This window comes from Ranitomeya imitator, chromosome 1 (assembly GCF_032444005.1).
Source record: "Ranitomeya imitator isolate aRanImi1 chromosome 1, aRanImi1.pri, whole genome shotgun sequence".
Lineage (NCBI taxonomy): Eukaryota > Metazoa > Chordata > Amphibia > Anura > Dendrobatidae > Ranitomeya > Ranitomeya imitator.
This window is the reverse complement of record NC_091282.1, coordinates 740,739,783-740,757,699: the sequence shown is the minus strand read 5'-3', so window position 1 is coordinate 740,757,699 and position 17,917 is coordinate 740,739,783. Positions and strand designations below refer to the sequence as shown.

The window sequence follows — 17,917 nt, the reverse complement described above, 5'->3', positions numbered from 1 at the left end:
AACAAGTCTGTAGAAACCTGTTCACACCACCAAGAAACCTGAAGACACCAAAAGAGCACAGCGAGGTCAAAAATACTCTGTTGTAAAGAAGTCACAGTAAATGAGCAAGTGCTGGTCAAAAAATGAAAAAAAATACAGGGTATTTAGTTAATACGTTTTTTTGCAAAAAAATGTATATTAAGCTGCTCCACCAATCGCCAAGGTATACCCATAATAGAGCAGTCCTATCTAATGTATGTGGGCCATTTGCATGGAAGCCGTTCCACCCTCGATGTCCACATGTATATTTTCTCTCTAAACCCTGCTTATACAGATACTATACAGATGATCAGGTTTTTAATACATCAGATAGGGATTATGTACATTAGATAGGACTGTTCTATTATGGGTATACCTTGGCGATTGGTGGAGCAGCTTAATATACATTTTTTTGCAAAAAAAACGTATTAACTAAATACCCTGTATTTTTTTTCATTTTTTGACCAGCACTTGCTCATTTACTGTGACTTCTTTACAACAGAGTATTTTTGACCTCGCTGTGCTCTTTTGGTGTCTTCAGGTTTCTTGGTGGTGTGAACAGGTTTCTACAGACTTGTTCACTGTGCAAGTAGCCCATGTGTTTTTGGTTCTATAATTATTTTCTTGTTTCTACAAGACTGGGGAGTCCACCACTCCTCTGTGGGCCATTTGCATGGAAGCTGTTCCACCCTCGATGTCCACATGTATATTTTCTCTCTGAACCCTGCTTATACAGATACTATACAGATGATCAGGTTTTTAATACATCAGATAGGGATTATGTACATTAGATAGGACTGCTCTATTATGGGTATACCTTGGCGATTGGTGGAGCAGCTTAATATACATTTTTATGCAAAAAAACGTATTAACTAAATACCCTGTATTTTTTTCATTTTTTGACCAGCACTTGCTCATTTACTGTGACTTCTTTACAACAGAGTATTTTTGACCTCGCTGTGCTCTTTTGGTGTCTTCAGGATCGTACTCAAGCCTGAGAAGCAGGTCATGTGTGACTTGGAATTGTGATTGAAACGTGTTTGGACTGTGATTTATTGCAAAGACTGTGTACTGCTATTGTCGCATGATTCCCGCCAAAACCACCACCATTGCCGCGCCACGAGGAGCGCAGGAGAAGAAGGAGGGCGTGTCATGGGAGGAGATTGAGAAAACGGCGCGAACAGCAGCATCCGCCCCCTCCGACTACGGTTGCAGGATGACGAGCTCAGGAATGGAGGAGCTCAAACCCCAGAAAATGGAGGAGCCTCGTGTGTGTGCTGCCGCAGGGCCAGGAGAGGAGACGGCGACCAGCGAGTGCCTGAACAACGACGAAGTGACCCAGGATCACTGCAACCTAGCGGAGTCGGACCAGGGCTTACTGCCACAGGGGGATCCGGATCCCCTGGAATTACCAGAGGAGGCATCGAACCACCCAACTCCAGGCGAGGGGCGGCGACGGCGAAGAAATGGAAGTCGGAGCTGTGCAAGAAGATCGCGCAGGGAGCGCCGTGGTCAGAGCTGCCGCAGACTCCAGCGTTCTCGTCAGCGGAGCCGATCGACATCGGTGGAACCACATCAGACGCAGGTACCAAAAGCGACCCTGCCCCGCCGACCGATCCAGCTCCGGTGACTGCTCCCCATCCCAGCTGTGACCAGCCTCCCGTTACCGAGATTGGGGTGACAACCCTGTACGCCATGAAGGGGATACTGCCCCCGCTCCCGATATCCATGGGCGAACCGTTAGACGTGAGTCCCATCACGGTGATATGGCACTGAACGAGAATTCGGATACAAACCTTCCCCGGTCGGGAAGTGTGCGTTTCCGACTAGTGCCATGTAACCCACCGTCGCAGCAATAAACCTCGAAGAACCGAGTATGTACATAGTTATTTAACTGTTTCCTGTTTGCTGCTTTAAACCCGTCCAGGGTTAACTCCTAGGGATCCCTTTGTTTACCCGGGATCCCTCTTCTTTTTGTTTGTTCATCATTGTTTCCAAAGACTGCCGGATCATGAACAGTGAATGAATCCAAAATTGCTTTGTATATAGTTTGCACCTTCTTAAAGGTGCTCCCTACTGGTTTTACAGAGAAAGAAGACTTTGCGAAGATAATGCTTCTGGACATGACGCAGAAGGTCTTGCTTTCATTGGACTTGCGGACAGAGAGAATCTGCACTACCTCAGAGAGACTTGGTTCCCTCTTAAAGGGAATGTTCACATGTTGCACTGAAGTTATAATGTTGCCTTGAGAAAAGTTGGAATGTTAATAATGTTGAAATTTAGAATAGTTCGATAATGTTGATAGAGATTGAGGACAGGAAAGATTGAAAGTGAACCCCCTACAGGTTAGAGAGAGAGTCCTCCTGAGAACCGTAGAACGACAGTTGGTAGCTGAAAGAGAGACAATGACAGTAGGCCCAGCCCAGGAGCTAGGCGGTCCTGCATTGGTGAAGCTAGAAAGGAAAGACAAGTTGAGTTATTTTATAGTATTTTATAGTAGGCCTTTAGTGGGTTCAGCTTATACGCCCTTAAAGGAAAATTTAACTTATTGTTCAGAATTTGCACTGAGTAGAATACCCGGTTGGGTGAAAAGAGTTATTTATAGTCATAATGTTATTTAAAAATATTTAATCTTGTTTTGTTTGTAACGTTCAAGTGTTCTCACCTCCCATAAAGGGAAGCATTGTTCTATTTACTTGTTTTAAGCATTTCAAAATTTTGTATGTCTTTTGCTGAATTGTATTGTTGTTCTTCTTCCCAGCCCAGGTGTACTGGATTTAACCGGGGGGGAGTGCAGCGCCCCAGAGATCTGGTCGTTGCAGTATGACACTCTGGCACTAAGGGGAGTGATGGTACGTCTGATGGCACTGAAGGAATTCCACTGACCAGGTATCACCAGCACACATTACACTTCACACTCCGGCCACTAGGGGAAGCAAAAGGCTTTATTTATTGGGCCCCTCCTCACACTGGTAAAACTAGGGGTTGGATAGAAAGTTAGTCAGAAGCTGACTGGGTTGGATTCAGGCAACATCCCATGTCAGGGGGTGTTGCAGGGAGAAGACACAGGGGGGTCCCTGTCAGGCGTGGGAACCTGGCAGGCACCTAGCGAACAGAACAGAACGTTACGGAACCGCGCCTGCACACCCCGCCGTGGTATCCTAAGAAAGAGACACGAAGCGAAGGATATTGTGAGACAGTGAGAAACGAGATCAAGCACAAAGGGAGCCAGTAGGAGTCGTGCCGTGAGACCGAGACAACATCCTACTGAGGCGCGTAGCCGGTGGCCGGAACACCGAGGGAGTAACTGACTCTACGCCTTACTTCAAACTACGCAGGACAGTTAATTATAGGTTGGCTGTCTCACCTAAACACCTACGAAGACATAGGGGGCAACAGAGGGAGAGGGGCGTCTGTTGTGAATTCCGCTCTTGGACTCCCTCCTGTGGTTGTAAGTGGCACTTTTGTGAGTTCTGCTCTTGGGCTCCCTCTTGTGGTTTCAAGTGGTGTGGCTGCTCCTTGGAGTTAGCTGTCATCAGCTGCCTCCACTTATCGTCTCTTCTGTTCGGCTATTTAGGCCTGGCTCTTTCTTCAGCCAGTGCCACTTGTAAATGGTTCCTGGTTGGATTCACATCTCTTTGGAGTTCCCTGTTATCCTGACCAGTTCAGCAAAGCTAAGTTTTTGCTTGCTCTTTTCTGTCCATAGATTGTGGACTTATCCATTCTGTGCTTTCTATGTTTGTCCAGCTTATCAGTGTGAATTAATTCTGTCTTGCTGGAAGCTCTGAGAGGCAGATTTGCCCTCCACACCTTTAGTCAGGTGTAGAGATTTTTTGTAAACTCTGCGTGGATTTTTGTAGTGTTTTATACTGACCGCACAGTATTCCATCCTGTCCTATCTATTTAGCTAGACTGGCCTCCTGTGCTCATCCTGGTTTCATTCTGTGTATGTCTTTTTCCTCTCCACTCACAGTCATTATTTGTGGGGGGCTAATCTATCCTTTTGGGATTTTCTGAGGCAAGATAGCTTTCCTGCTTCTTTCTTTAGGGGTAGTTAGCTCTTAGGCTGTGACGAGATGCCTAGGGAGAGTTAGGAGCATTCCACGGCTACTTCTAGTGTTGTGTTGAGCTTAGGGACTGCGGTCAGTACAGTTACCACTTCCTTCAGAGCTCGTTCCATGTTGCTCCTAGACCACCGTATCATAACAGGCATCTCTAGTGTCCCAGAAGACCTCCAGGCCTTCCCGTCATATGGGTGCGTCCTAGCTATAACATACCTGGGGGACGTTGAACTAGAAACATCTGGAACATATTAGAAAGAACGAACGAACGAGAACAGAAGTTGTGAGGACTATTCCGAATGCTCAGCAGGGTAGCACTACAACACACAGGCGCTATTGGTAGGCAACAATTTCCACCTGCAAAAGGAATTCTGGAAGTGCCCATCGGACCGGCCGGTCTCAGATAGCCCTGTTAAGCGTGCCTTGGATTGCGGATCCTGAAGTCTTCGGTAAAGAGGTAAAGAGACTGCAACCTTGTGTCCTCGTTATTGACTGCACCTCACACCATCACCATCCACCTTACTGGGAAGCCCTGGGGTCATACTTCACCTGTGGGAAGGTATACCATCCAGCTGCCATTCCATCACCCCAGCGGACCCCACAGCAGCGTCGGTCACCCTGACCGAACACCACAGGTGGCATCACGAATCCATGACAGACTGTACCACCTTTATTGGACTCCCCTTAGCAGGGTCACGGACCGGGTATAGCCACCGTGACAGCTTCAGAACCGTACCAGAGAGGCCCGGTACCGAGAACGCGTGGCCCTGTGTCTGGGGGCGCTCCATATCTATCTATCTATCTGTCTATCTATCTACTGTATCTATCTATCTATCCCATATATTTATCTATTATCTACCTATCTCATATCTATCTATCTCATATCTATCTATCTATCTATCTATCTCATATCTATCTATCTATCTATCTATCTATCTATCTATCTATCTATCTATCCTATATCTATCTATCCCATATATGTCTATCTATCTATCTATATCTATATATAAGGTAAGGTAAAAAAGAGAAAGCAGCACAGGAAAATAGAAAAAAAGGTGGACTTTATTGCCTGAACGGCGTAGCGACGTTTCGGATGTAGTATCCTTTCTCAAGCAGTGAACATAAGAGTGAATCAGCCTTATATATGAAACACATAAACATCTCATTACAAAAGCTCATCAAGTGCAATATTATAAAAATTAGTACATAATATATGAAATTACAGTTTAAACAAAAGTGCAGCTGCGCACGTTTAAATACCCCTTTAAGATATACCATTAATAGGTATATTCCATTGTGTACAGCGTGATGGTGGTTAAAAATTGACTAAATAGTCAATTGATAATAAAATAAACCCTTGTCCCATGAATCATGATGGCAAAGAACTTACAGAATTGTTTTTACACTGCACACCACGATCTCCAGCGTCCTCATGCACCAACTGCGCATGTCAGTGACGTCTCAGTCAGAGACCCACAATGCTCAAAACTGCAGCTGCGCAGAGTCGCCTAGGAGATCGCTGCGCCATTTTGATTAAGGGAAAACCTGCCCAGAAGATGACGAACCCTCTCATTAAGATATTCCATACAATTAAACCTAAACTTAAAATACCAGACTCTGCATCTCTGAACTTTATTATAAAACTTATACAAAATGTCTCCAGGTCATGTTAGACAAAGTGTTTTTTTGCTTGGGACGGACCACTAGATTTAAAGGGCCAGAACATAAGTCCACATACATGTCAAAAGGTCTAGGACACCCTCCCCAATCAAGTGGGGCATCCTATTCCTAGCTACGGACCCGGAGACCTTTGGGAGCGGATAAACCCCCCCCCCCCGCATTTCTCCAGTCCATATACTATGACACAAAAAGACCCAAATCCTTGGCTACATCGTACACATCCCTTTATAAACACACACAAGACCTGATTATTTTCAATGCCGATCATTTTTTTATTTTTATTATACATGATTATTTAACGAATCAGATGATGCAAAGATTGGTAAATATAAAATTATAAAATAAACAAAAATGAAGGTCAATCAACTGGTAGGCACGGTCAAACAGTAACTTTGAAAGCAATTGCATCATAGGGTGGGACACCTGAAAAAAGAAAGAGAAAAAGTTTTTTTATTATTCATCCTTTTGTCTAAAGGACGAAGCCAAAAGACAAACTCTATGATAAATATGAACTGAGAAAAAATAAAAATCATCACCATACTCTACATAATTGGGTTTAACTTGAAATCCACATTAAGACCATACGGTTTTAAAGTATTAAGTCTCATTATCCTTTCCAATTCCCTCCTTTTAAGCAACCGTACCCGATCTCCCCCTCTCCTTTGAACAGGTATCATGTCTATAATGCGAAAACGCAGCTGTTTTTCAGTATGCGATTTTTGTACGAAATGTTTAGAGACCGGTAAATCCATTCGTTTTTTCCTTATGGTATGTCGGTGTAGATTAATTCTAGTCTTGAAATCGCACGTAGTTTCAGCGACATACCATAAGGAACAAGGACACTGAAGTAAATATACAACAAATTCAGAGTCACAAGTCAAAATATGCTGTATCTTAAATTCCTCATTGGTTAAAGGGTGAAAGAAATTTGAACCCTTAAGCATCAGGTTACAATTAATGCAAGATAAGCATGGAAAACAGCCTCTTCTGACATGGCCAGTAATTGTATCTATCTATCTATCTATCTATCTATCTATCTATCTATCTATCTATCTATCTACCTATCTATCCCATATATATCTATCCCATATCTGTCTGTCTATCTATCTATCTCATATTATTATTATTATTACACATTTTTATAGCGCCATTTATTCCATGGCGCTTTACATGTGAATACGGGGCCAATATAGACAAATACATTAAACATGAGCAAATAAGGCACGCGGGTACATAAGGAGGGAGGACCCTGCCCGTGAGGGCTCACAGTCTGCAGGGGATGGGTGATGAAACACTAAGAGAGGGTAGGGCAGGTTGTGCGGCGGTTCAGTTCAGGATCACTGCAGGCTGTAGGCTTGTCGGAAGAGGTGAGTCTTCAGGTTCTTTTTGAAGGTTTCTATGGTAGGCGAGAGTCTGATGTGTTGGGGTAGAGAATTCCAGAGTATGGGGGAAGCACGGGAGAAATCTTGTATGTGGTTGTGGGAAGAAGAGATGAGAGGGGAGTAGAGAAGGAGGTCTTGAAAGTATCGGAGGTTGCGTGTAGGTAGGTACCGGGAGACCATGTCACAGATGTGTGGAGGAAACAGGTTGTAGATGGCTTTGTATATCATTGTGAGGGTTTTGAACTGGAGTCTCTGGGCGATAGGAAGCCAGTGAAGGGCTTGGCATAGAGGAGAGGCTGGGGAATAGCGAGGAGACAGGTAGATTAGTCGGGCAGCAGAGTGTAGGATGGATTGGAGTGGTGCCAGAGTGCTAGAGGGGAGTCCAGAGAGTAGGAGGTTGCAGTAGTCGAGGGAGATGATAAGGGCATGCACTAGCGTTTTTGCGGTGTCGCGGTCAAGGAAAGCACGGATTCGGGAAATATTTTTGAGTTTGAGACGGCAGGAGGAGGCAAGGGCTTGGATATGTGCCCCGAGGCACCGGGCGTGTGGGACTGGGGAAAGTGAGCAGCCATTGACATTGATGGATAGGTCTGGTGGATGGGGTAGAGTGAGATGGTGGAAAGATGATGAATTCTGTTTTGTCCATGTTCAGTTGTAGAAAGCAAGCAGAAAAGAAGGCTGAAATAGCAGACAGACAGTGCTGGATTTTGGTAAGTAAGGAGGAGAGGTCAGGTCCGGATAGATAGATCTGCGTGTTATCAGCGTAGAGATGGTACTGTATACCGTGGGATTCTATGAGCTGTCCCAGGCCGAAAGTGTAGATGGAGAAGAGATGGGGTCCTAAAACAGAGCCTTGAGGAACACCGACTGACAAGGGGCGAAGTGAGGAGGTGGTGTGGGGGAGGAAGACACTGAATGTTCGGTCTGTCAGATATGATGAGATCCAGGAAAGGGCCAAGTCTGTGATGCCAAGAGATGAGAGGATTTGTAGCAGAAGGGAGTGGTCCACAGTGTCGAAGGCAGAAGACAGATCCAGGAGAAGGAGGACAGAGTAGTGTCGCTTGCTCCTGGCAGTTAGTAGGTCATTGGTGACTTTACTTAGGGCAGTTTCAGTTGAGTGATGGGAACGGAAGCCAGATTGTAACCGATCAAAGAGGGAGCAGGAGGAGAGGTGGGAGGACAGTTCAAGATAGACGTGTTGCTCCAGCAATTTGGAGGCATAAGGGAGAAGAGATATCGGGCGATAGCTAGACACAGAGGATGGGTCGAGGGAGGGCTTTTTGAGGATGGGTGTGATCTTGGCATCCTTGAAGGATGAGGGGAAGACACCTGTTGTGAGTGAGAGGATGAAGAGGTGCGTTAGGGTTGTGATGAAGACCGTGGAAATGTTAGGGATGAGGTGGGACGGGAGCGGGTCGAGCGTGCAGGTGGTGAGGTGTGATCTTGACAGGAGGGTGGAGAGCTGATCTTCTGTCATGGTGGAGAAGCTGGTTTTGGAGGAGCAGGGTTGAGCAGCTAAGACGGGCAGTGGGCGCTGTGGGCCAAAGTTTTCTCTGATCGTATCTATCCCATATCTATCCCATATATGTCTATCTATCTATTTCATATCTATCTATCTATCCATCTATCTATTTCATTTCTATCTATTTTATATCTATCTGTTTCATTTCTATCTATTTTATATCTATCTATCTATCTATCTATCTATCTATCTATCTATCTATCTATCCCATAGCTATCTATCTATCTATCTATCTATCTATCTATCTATCTATCTATCTATCTATCTATCTAACCATTCTAATTGTTTTCTATAGAAAATGACATATTAATGAGAAGCACAAGAAGGGTGTAGTCCCATGAGCTGTTTGTGTATGCCAAATTTCTGTTTTTACTAGTGAAACATTTTCAAATCAATTGTTTCAACTATTGGAAAAGCACAGTAAATTCACTGTAAAACATGAGGTTACATGTACAATTTTTGTCATTTCTGCATCTTTGCGACCCATGAGAATACAATCTTGGGACCTATGCATTAGAGCTTATTAACACGCCAGGATTTGGTCAGTATTTTGCATCAATATTTCTATGCCAAAACCAGAAGTGGAACTTATTGTGAAAAACTATAATTGAATGATTGACACCTGTACTGGTTGTGGTGACACTTCTAATTTGGGCAAATACTGATGCAATACTGATGTGTGAATAAAGCCTAAGACAGATACTTTGTTGTTTTTTTATGAATGACTACAATTACATTTACCTCATCCTAGAAATTGGGCAAAGACAGAATGACCTGAAATCATAGAAATACTGATGACAGCGGGATAAGAGGGTTCCAGCCTTAAAGGAGGCAGTGACTTTTCAGCTATTAACATAACACAATGAAGTAACGGGTAATCCAAAAAATATTAATGGTTTTAATGTTATATAATAATGTATACAACATAAAATGTTGACTTAGGAAACGTTTAGCTCCGGTAGTCCATAGTCTGGAGAGTTAGCCCTCATAGTCCTCAGTAAATATCAGAATATGTGGCCTCCGTGGTGGCTCTCGATATAACCTGGCTCTGGCGGCCAGTAGCGGGTCGTAGTGGTGAGTGATGACCGGAGAAGCCTTGGAAGTCCAAGGATGAAACAGTATTGTGTCTCTCCAGATCTGGCTCCTCATCTTCATCAACTCCAAATGGCGTCAGGTCATGAAAGTAGAATTGCTTCAGAGGTTCTCCGATTATCCCAATACTGTGGAGACAGGTGCGGGAGATAAATAGCTGGTCATGTCTTCACTTGTTTCGGCTGTTTGGCTCGTACTCAACCCCCTCCTCACATAATACTCTTATGTTCCAGCACACGTCCGTCCTGTTACTATCAAGCATTTTGTATGCACGTGTAGCAGTGCATGTGACATGGCTGGAAATACATTAGCTTGAGACAAAAAGCACTAGGACCTTAAAGGAGTTTTCCAGTTTCAGAAAACACATGTCCCTTGGCTGCAGTTTGTCTTAAGAAAATATATGGAACTTTACTCACCATCACCCGGTCCAATGTTGAGTTTCAGTGTCTGTTATTTTCTGCAATGATGAAATCACAACGGCAGCGCTGCAGTCAATCACTGAGCTCACTGAATGGCTGCAGCGCTCTCCATGAGAAAAAGTAACAGACACCGGGAGCAGCAGCAGAGACACTTTCTATGCGTTTGAGGCTACTTTCACACTTCCGTCTTTTGTCCTCCGTCGCAATCCATCGGTTTGGGCAAAAAATGGATCCTGCAAATGTGCTTGCAGGATGCGTTTTTTGCCCATAGACTTGTATTAGTGACGGATCGCGACGGATGGCCACACGTCGCGTCCGTCATGCAACGGATCCGTCGTGTTTTGGCGGACACGACACAAAAAAAGTTCAATGCAACTTTTTTTGTGCGTTGCGTCCGCCATTTTTGACCGCGCATGCGCGGCCCAAACTCCGCCCCCTCCTCCCCGGACTGCAGAATTAGCAGCGGATGCGTTGAAAAACTGCATCTGCTACCCACGTCGTGCAGTAATTTCACAACATCCGTCGGTACGTCGGCCCGACGCATTGCGAAGGGCCCGTACCGACGCAAATGTGAAAGTAGCCTAATTCTGAAGACCATCTGCTCTTACATTCCACAACTGATGGATTTCATCAGCTGTCTTTTATACCATTATTTTCTGCCCGTATTACGTTTTTGTTTTTATTTTATTTTTTAGGAGATGTGTGCTCTGTACATCAGATGTTTATGGTCTCTTTCAATTTCTGTCATCTTTTAAGGAGGCAACACAGTATTGTGCCTGATCTGATGTTTGAGTAAGTGTGCAGTGAGTGATAGGTATATGGGATATAGCAAGGTGGAATGCTGTGGCGCTGAGACAAACATAAGGGAATGTTGATGTTTGTCTTCTATATAGATCTACTCCCACAAATTTGTTAGAACAATATTATTTGAAATAACTTTTAATCCCCGATCAACTTTGTATGTGTTTCCTTTTATTATGAAAGTGTTTCAGTTGAATAAAATAAACATCTGTAGCTGTCCTAATAAATCAGTGAGATTTAAAAAAAAAAAAATTAAAAACTAAATTGCCAATGCAGAACAGGTACCAAGATGAGACCGTAGGAGAATAACAGGCATGATAGTATACTTACCAGGCTGGGATCTTGTAATCCAGAGGCTCCTCTATATCCAGGTGATCACTGACTTTGGGGTGAAGCTCATGTTGCTGGAACAGGTATTGAGATCTTTCCTTAGGAGTTGGAATTAAGGAGCTGAGCACAGGGGAGCGCTGGGTGATGACTTTCTTGATGGGCTGTCTTTTGGCATGAGCTTTCCTGTTCCGAAAAGAAATCTGCTTTAAGTAAAAGAGAGAACTCTACGACTATGGTAATAGTAATACAATATGGCATGTTGCATCAGTTGGCATGTAGTGTGCTGCAGCATCCAGGCTACATCCATTTAACAACTAATGAAGATGCTACATCGTACCATAATTAAAACCCCGACGTTGGCACGATTAGGACACCTCCATGGCAAGAAGACCATCGGATAAGGATTGTTTGCAATGTGTTTGTCGCAGGGTACATGCTGCAATACAACCACACTCGCCTTCATTATGGTCCTATATTTGGTAATGTTTGGAAAGTCCCTTTGTACCTCAGACTAATGGTAGCACAAAGAAAAAGTCAGAATTAAAGAATATATATTATTGCAACTAAAATTCGTGTTTTAATCAAATGCAAATTATGCTTATAATTGCACCTGTGGGCTTAGGCCTCTTTACACTTCCGTCTTTCAGCACCCGTCACAATCCGCCGATTTTTGAGAATGCAGGATCCTGTATTTTCCCATAGACATGTATTAGCGACGGATTGTGATGGATGGCCATCCGTTTCATCAGTCGTCCACTGGATCCTGTGTAAAAAAAAACGGTCCGCCGGGCAGAGGAAATGTTCAGAGGAACGTTTTTTCTGCACATCGGAAAATCGCTCAGCGAAGCATCCTGAGCTGCCCGTCACTGGCTGCAATGGAAGCCTATGGGCACAGTATGTGTCGCTGCCTGTGAAAAGCAGGAATCCAGCGACGGGTCCCGTCTTTTCAAACTGAGCATGCGTGGAAGAATTTCCCGTCAGGGAAATTCTCTCTCTCGCTCTCTTTCTCTTTTTACTATTGATGCTGCCTAGGCAGCATCAATAGTAACAAGATATAATGTGAAAAATAATAAAAAATCGCAATATTCTCACCTACCGACGTCCCGCACAGCGTCACCGATGCTCCCGGCAACTAGCGCTCCTAGTAATACATTGCGAAATCTCGCGAGAAGTCGCAGTCTCGCAAGAACGCGACTTCTTGTGAGATTTCGCAATGTATTAGTAGGAACGCTAGCTGCCGGGAGCATCGGTGCGCGAGATGCCTGTAGGTGAGAATACTGCAATTTTTTATTTTTTTAACCTAGTTTGTGTTGTGTATGCGTTTTTGCAGCGGAAAACCGCTGCGGAGACGCATACACAACAGATGCACATAGGCTCGCCGGGTCCGTCAGTAAGACGGGCCCAGTACACACGTTTTCCACAATCTGCACAGGATCCGTCATTTCAAAGTCTTGACGGATCCTGTGCAGATTTGGAAGACGGAAGTGTGAAAGAAGCCTTCTGTAATGCTGTAGATAAGCCCCCGATGTATCCTGAAATAGGAGAAAAAGAGGTTAGATTATACTCACCCAGGGGCGGTCCTGCTCCGATGGGTGTCTCAGGTCCAGAACAGCGCCTCCCATCTTCATTCCATGACGTCCTCTTCTTGTCTTCACGCCGCGGCTCCGGTGCAGGCGTACTTTGTCTGCCCTGTTGAGGGCAGAGCAAAGTACTGCAGTGGGCAGGCACCGGGCCTCTCTGACCTTTCCGGCGCCTGCGCACTGCAGTACTTTCCTCTGCCCTCAACAGGGCAGACAAAGTACGCCTGCGCCAGAGCCGCGGCGTGAAGACCAGAAGAGGACGTCATGGAATGAAGATGGGAGGTGCTGTTCCGGACCTGAGACACTCATCGGAGCAGGACATTCCAGAATGCTGTAGATAAGCCCCTGATGACGGTGAGCTTACCTCACCATCGATTTTGGGGTTGACAGGTTCCCTTTAAGTATGGTTCAAGGAACACACGCGTACAAAAGCTGGCAGCACATATCCGCTCCGTCCAAAGTGCTGCTGATACTGACAGTGGAAACATACCCTTATGATGTACTATGACATGGTATCCTGTGGTTAGCATACTGAATGTAAATGTAGTCACAAAATAGGCAGCTAGAGGAACTCATTTATCACAGGGGAAGAAACACACAGCCAACAAACTTTGCATAAATCAACAGTACAAGCATAAGGAGCTCTATAATATACAACCCCAATTCCAAAAAAAGATGGGTCGATGTATAAAACGTAAAGAAAACAGGAATGAAATGATCAGGAAATCTCTTATATACACACAGGATCGTGGCACCCTTTTTGGGATGTTCATTTTGTCTATATAGTGTGAGGCAGTGACCGGTGTGATATGTGAGGGTCGCTATGTGTCCCCCAGGATGCCCAAAGAAGCATAGTGAGGCCGCGGGAGTGATTGCAGTCACAGGCATATCTGTGATTGCAATGCAGAATAAAAGTATGTGTTAGTCTTGGGCAAGCTATTTGTCCAAGGCAGATTTAGGGTTAACCTGCCATGGGCTTTTATTTTTTAAACGGACTACAGGAAGGTAGTGGGGCAGTCCGTTTCCTCCCCCGGCCCAGCTTTTCCATGTGGCCTGCGGCCACAAGTTCTTTGGTAGAAACCCTAGCAAGAGAGTGTTGGGTGTGTCAGTGTGGAGTTTGCAAGGTGCAGAGCAGTCAGCTCTGCAAAAACTCAGCCGGTGTGAGAAAACACAAAACCAAGCACAGCAAACTCCTGGCACACCGCAGCATAGTATTGTGGTGCAGTCGGACACATTTATGGACTGTCTTGCTTCCCGACTGCGATCTGGAATATCCCATTTTGTTTTGTTTGTAAGTTTGGACATTAAAACTACATTTACTTTGAACTTTCCTGGGTCACTGCCTCATCACTAAACAGTGCGTACACCACTGCACTACAATAGCTTTCCAAGGGCAGATGTCTGAACAATCGGGACCCATGTCCTGCTCTGCCCCCATCTATATTGAGGTCTGTTGACACATAGTGAGGTGACTACAAGAGTTAGAGACCGTCCCGATGGGGACACCTTGTGCTCATGGGATGATTTTTTTTTAAATCAAAATAGTGTTAATTAAGCACCCTATGTTATTTACATGTACTATTACTATGAATTTATTTACTTTCTATAGGGTATATTCTCATTTTGATTTTATCATAGTTTCACTCTAAAATTAATCTTCGGTCAAATCAAGATTGACGTCTAGCTCACTAAGGGAACATGCAGTATTACAGCTGCCTATTGAAACCTAAAAAGACGAGAGGAGGAGGAAGTGCTGCTGCTTTGTAGTAAGTGTTTATCTCACCACAATGCTGGATTAGCTGGATTCACAGCTACATAGCTTATTATAGCGTCCTCCATGCTGCTGCTTCTGAACATATGATACATAGGTATAGGAATTTCTATTGTTTGTGAGTGTGGTGTACGGGCGACATTATAGCAGCCTGTTCATATTGTAGTGCAGCGGTAGCACTCTGTGCAGTGATGAAGCTGTGACCCAGCAAAGTCCAAAGAAATGTCTCTTTAATGCTCAACTCAAAAGAACATAGCATGCTATATCCTCCGGATCACAACTGGGAAACAGGACAGTCCACCTTCGGTTCGCAACCGGGCACACATCCTCCGGATTACAGTACACCTTTGACTTGTTGCCGTGGGTGACTGCACCACTGTGTTAATATCTCTTTACTCACAGCAATACACAGTACACAATATTCTCCGGATCGCAGCCCTGCATATATCCTCTGGATTACAGTCACTAAACACGCCAGTCCACCTCTGAGCGTTGCCATAGGCAACTGCACCGCTGTGTTTGCTGTGGGTGCCAGGCTTTTCAGCTGCCTTGGCCATTTGGATCCACTGGCCTATGTTGCCTCACACAATGTGGAGATATGCAGAGCCTCCTGCTCTGTACTCCTGCCAACACCAGACTGACACTGACTCTGAACCTGACACACCCAAACCCTATACTGCAGGGTTTTTACCTAGAATCTGTGGCCTTCAGCCACATGCAAAACCAGGCCAGGAATGAAATGGACTGCATGACTACAATCCTGTAGTCTGTTTCAAAACACAAAAGCCCAGAGCAGGTTTTCCCTAAATCTGCATTGGACAACCTGCATGTTTAAGACCTATACTCACTTTAGTCTGCATTGCAACTACAGCTATGCCTGTGACTGCAATGCCCTCTCATGGACTCAATATGCCTCTGTGCGCATCCTGGGGGGAACATACAGTGACCCTTACATGTAACACCAGTCACTGCCTCACAATATGTACAGACACATGGAATCAATGGTGCTTTAAAAATAAATAATAATTGCAATGTATCTGCTCCTCTAGTTCATGGAGAACTGAACTGATAGAGCCAGCAGAGGGGAAACTGCTGAAAAATGAAGGATGCAAGTCATATAGTGTAAAGACCTATGTCTGATTACCCAGTGTCGTTGTAAATGAATGCTGACTCCGTTGCAGAGTCTTACGCAATAATGTTGTTTACCTATCATTAGCATATGTAGCCATTTTCTTCTTCTTACTCCCAGACAGGTTTCTGCCTGGCATGAAATCTGTCACCCGGAGGGCAGGATTAAAATGTTCGGTACGCAATATTCTGCCAACTTCTTCCTGAATCGCTTCCAGTTTCTTGCGTCTGAACACGACCCAGACAACTTGAATGCAGTAGCTGTACAAGCACTGGAAGGAAGAAAGACCCCAATATGAGAAATCAACCGAGTTGGGATTAGTTATTAAAAAAAATGTTCTTTTCATTATCTTCTGTGCACAATCAGACTGATAACTCTGCCGATTCATACTTTTTGGGGTCTTTTATACAAGAATATACGGCATATACTTTAAAAATAAATATGAGCCCTAGAATTACAGAGGCTTTGCTATGGAGCCTACTGGCTATACTTACATATACAAGGTGTTATGTACGAGGCACCACCCTTGGGGTCTTTAAATATAGGGGTCAGGACCTACCTACAGGTGCATCTCACAAAACTTGAAAATCATCAAAAAGTTAATTTATTTCAGTTCTTCAATACAAAAAGTGAAACTCATATATTATATAGAGTCATTACAGAGTGATCTATTTCACGTGTTTATTTTTGTTAATGTTGATGATTATGGCTTACAGCCAATGAAAACCCAAAAGTCATTATCTCAGCAAAATCAGAATACTTTATAACACCAGCTTGAAAAATTATTTTAAAATCCGAAATGTTGGCCTACTGAAATGTATTTTCAGTAACTGAACTCAATACTTGGTCGGGCTCCTTTAGCATCAATTATGGCATCAATGTGGAGGCATGGAGGCGATCAGCCTATGGCACTGCTGAGGTGTTATGGAAGCCCAGGTTGCTTTGATAGCAGCCTCCAGCTCATCTGCATTGTTGGGTCTGGTGTCTCTCATCTTACTCTTGACAATACCCCATAGATTCTCTATGGGGTTAAGGTCAGGCGAGTTTACTGGCCAATGAAGCACAGTGATACTGTTGCTTGTAAACCAGGTATTGGTACTTTTGGCAGTGTGGACAGCAGCCAAGTCCTGCTGGAGAATGAAATTTCTATCTCCAAAAAGCTTGTCAGCAGAGGGAAGCATGAAGTATGCTAAAATTTCCTGGTAGACAGCTGCGCTGACTTTGATAAAACACAGTGGACCTACATCAGCAGATGACATGGCTCCCCAAACCAGCGTTGATTGTGGAAACATCATACTAGACCTTGGAAATCAAGGTCCCAGAGTCTGGAGGAAGAGTGGAGAGGCCACAATCCAAGCTGCTTGAGGTCTAGTGTGAAGTTTCCACAATCAGTGATGGTTTGGCGAGCCATGTCATCTGCTGGTGTAGGTCCACTGTGTTTTATCTGCAACTCCCAACCTATTGTCTCCTTCCCCATCATCCTGTAGCATGTAAGCTCGCAAGGGCAGGGTCCTCTCCCCTCTCTACCAGTTTATCATTGTTGGTTTGTTTACTGTAAGTGATATTTGTATTTTGATATAACCCCTTCTCAAGAACAGCACCATGGAATCAATGGTGATCTATAAATAATTAATAATAAAATAATAATAATTGTATAGCTTTATTCTTTGGACAGTGTTTGGTGGTGTTAATATTGGGGTATTATAATTTGGGCGCTGTTGTCGCATAGGTTCATATACAATATGGGCATATTATGTAATGTTAAGGTTATTTCTGCTGTATTTCTAATTCTGAGTGCAATCATATAATATATTGTAAGCAGGGGCGGATTATAAGAGGGTCAACCTGGGCGGTAGCCCAGGGCCTAGTGGTGTGGGGGGGCCCTGGGCTACCGCACAGATTGCCCGCCGGCCGCCGCCATCAGGGCATTACTGCACTGCCCAGGGGCGGGTTGCAGGAATGCATATGCCCCTCGGGCCGATGTGTAAGCAGCTGCTGAGGGCCGCTGGAGGAGCTGCACTGCAGGAACAGGAGGGCGGGACACGCAGCCTGCACCTGTGGCTGGAGCCATGGCCGGCTTCAGTAATGTGCAGGCTGCGGTGAGTGGGCGCAGCTCCTGGCACACAGAAGAG

General features: G+C 44.6%; 1 protein-coding gene across 1 annotated transcript in view; it reads right to left on the bottom strand.

Annotated features, from left to right (window-relative positions):
- Positions 1 to 6,007: 6,007 nt before the first annotated feature.
- PPP1R36 (protein phosphatase 1 regulatory subunit 36) overlaps positions 6,008 to 17,917 on the bottom strand; it is a 55,732-nt gene continuing 43,822 nt past the window's right edge. The window contains exons 8-10 of the mRNA XM_069734036.1: positions 15,863 to 16,056; positions 11,306 to 11,488; positions 6,008 to 9,883 (exon numbers count right to left, since the gene is read on the bottom strand). Coding sequence (XP_069590137.1) covers positions 9,658 to 9,883; positions 11,306 to 11,488; positions 15,863 to 16,056 — 603 coding nt within the window. The 3' untranslated portion in view covers positions 6,008 to 9,657. The remainder of the gene's footprint in view (positions 9,884 to 11,305; positions 11,489 to 15,862; positions 16,057 to 17,917) is intronic.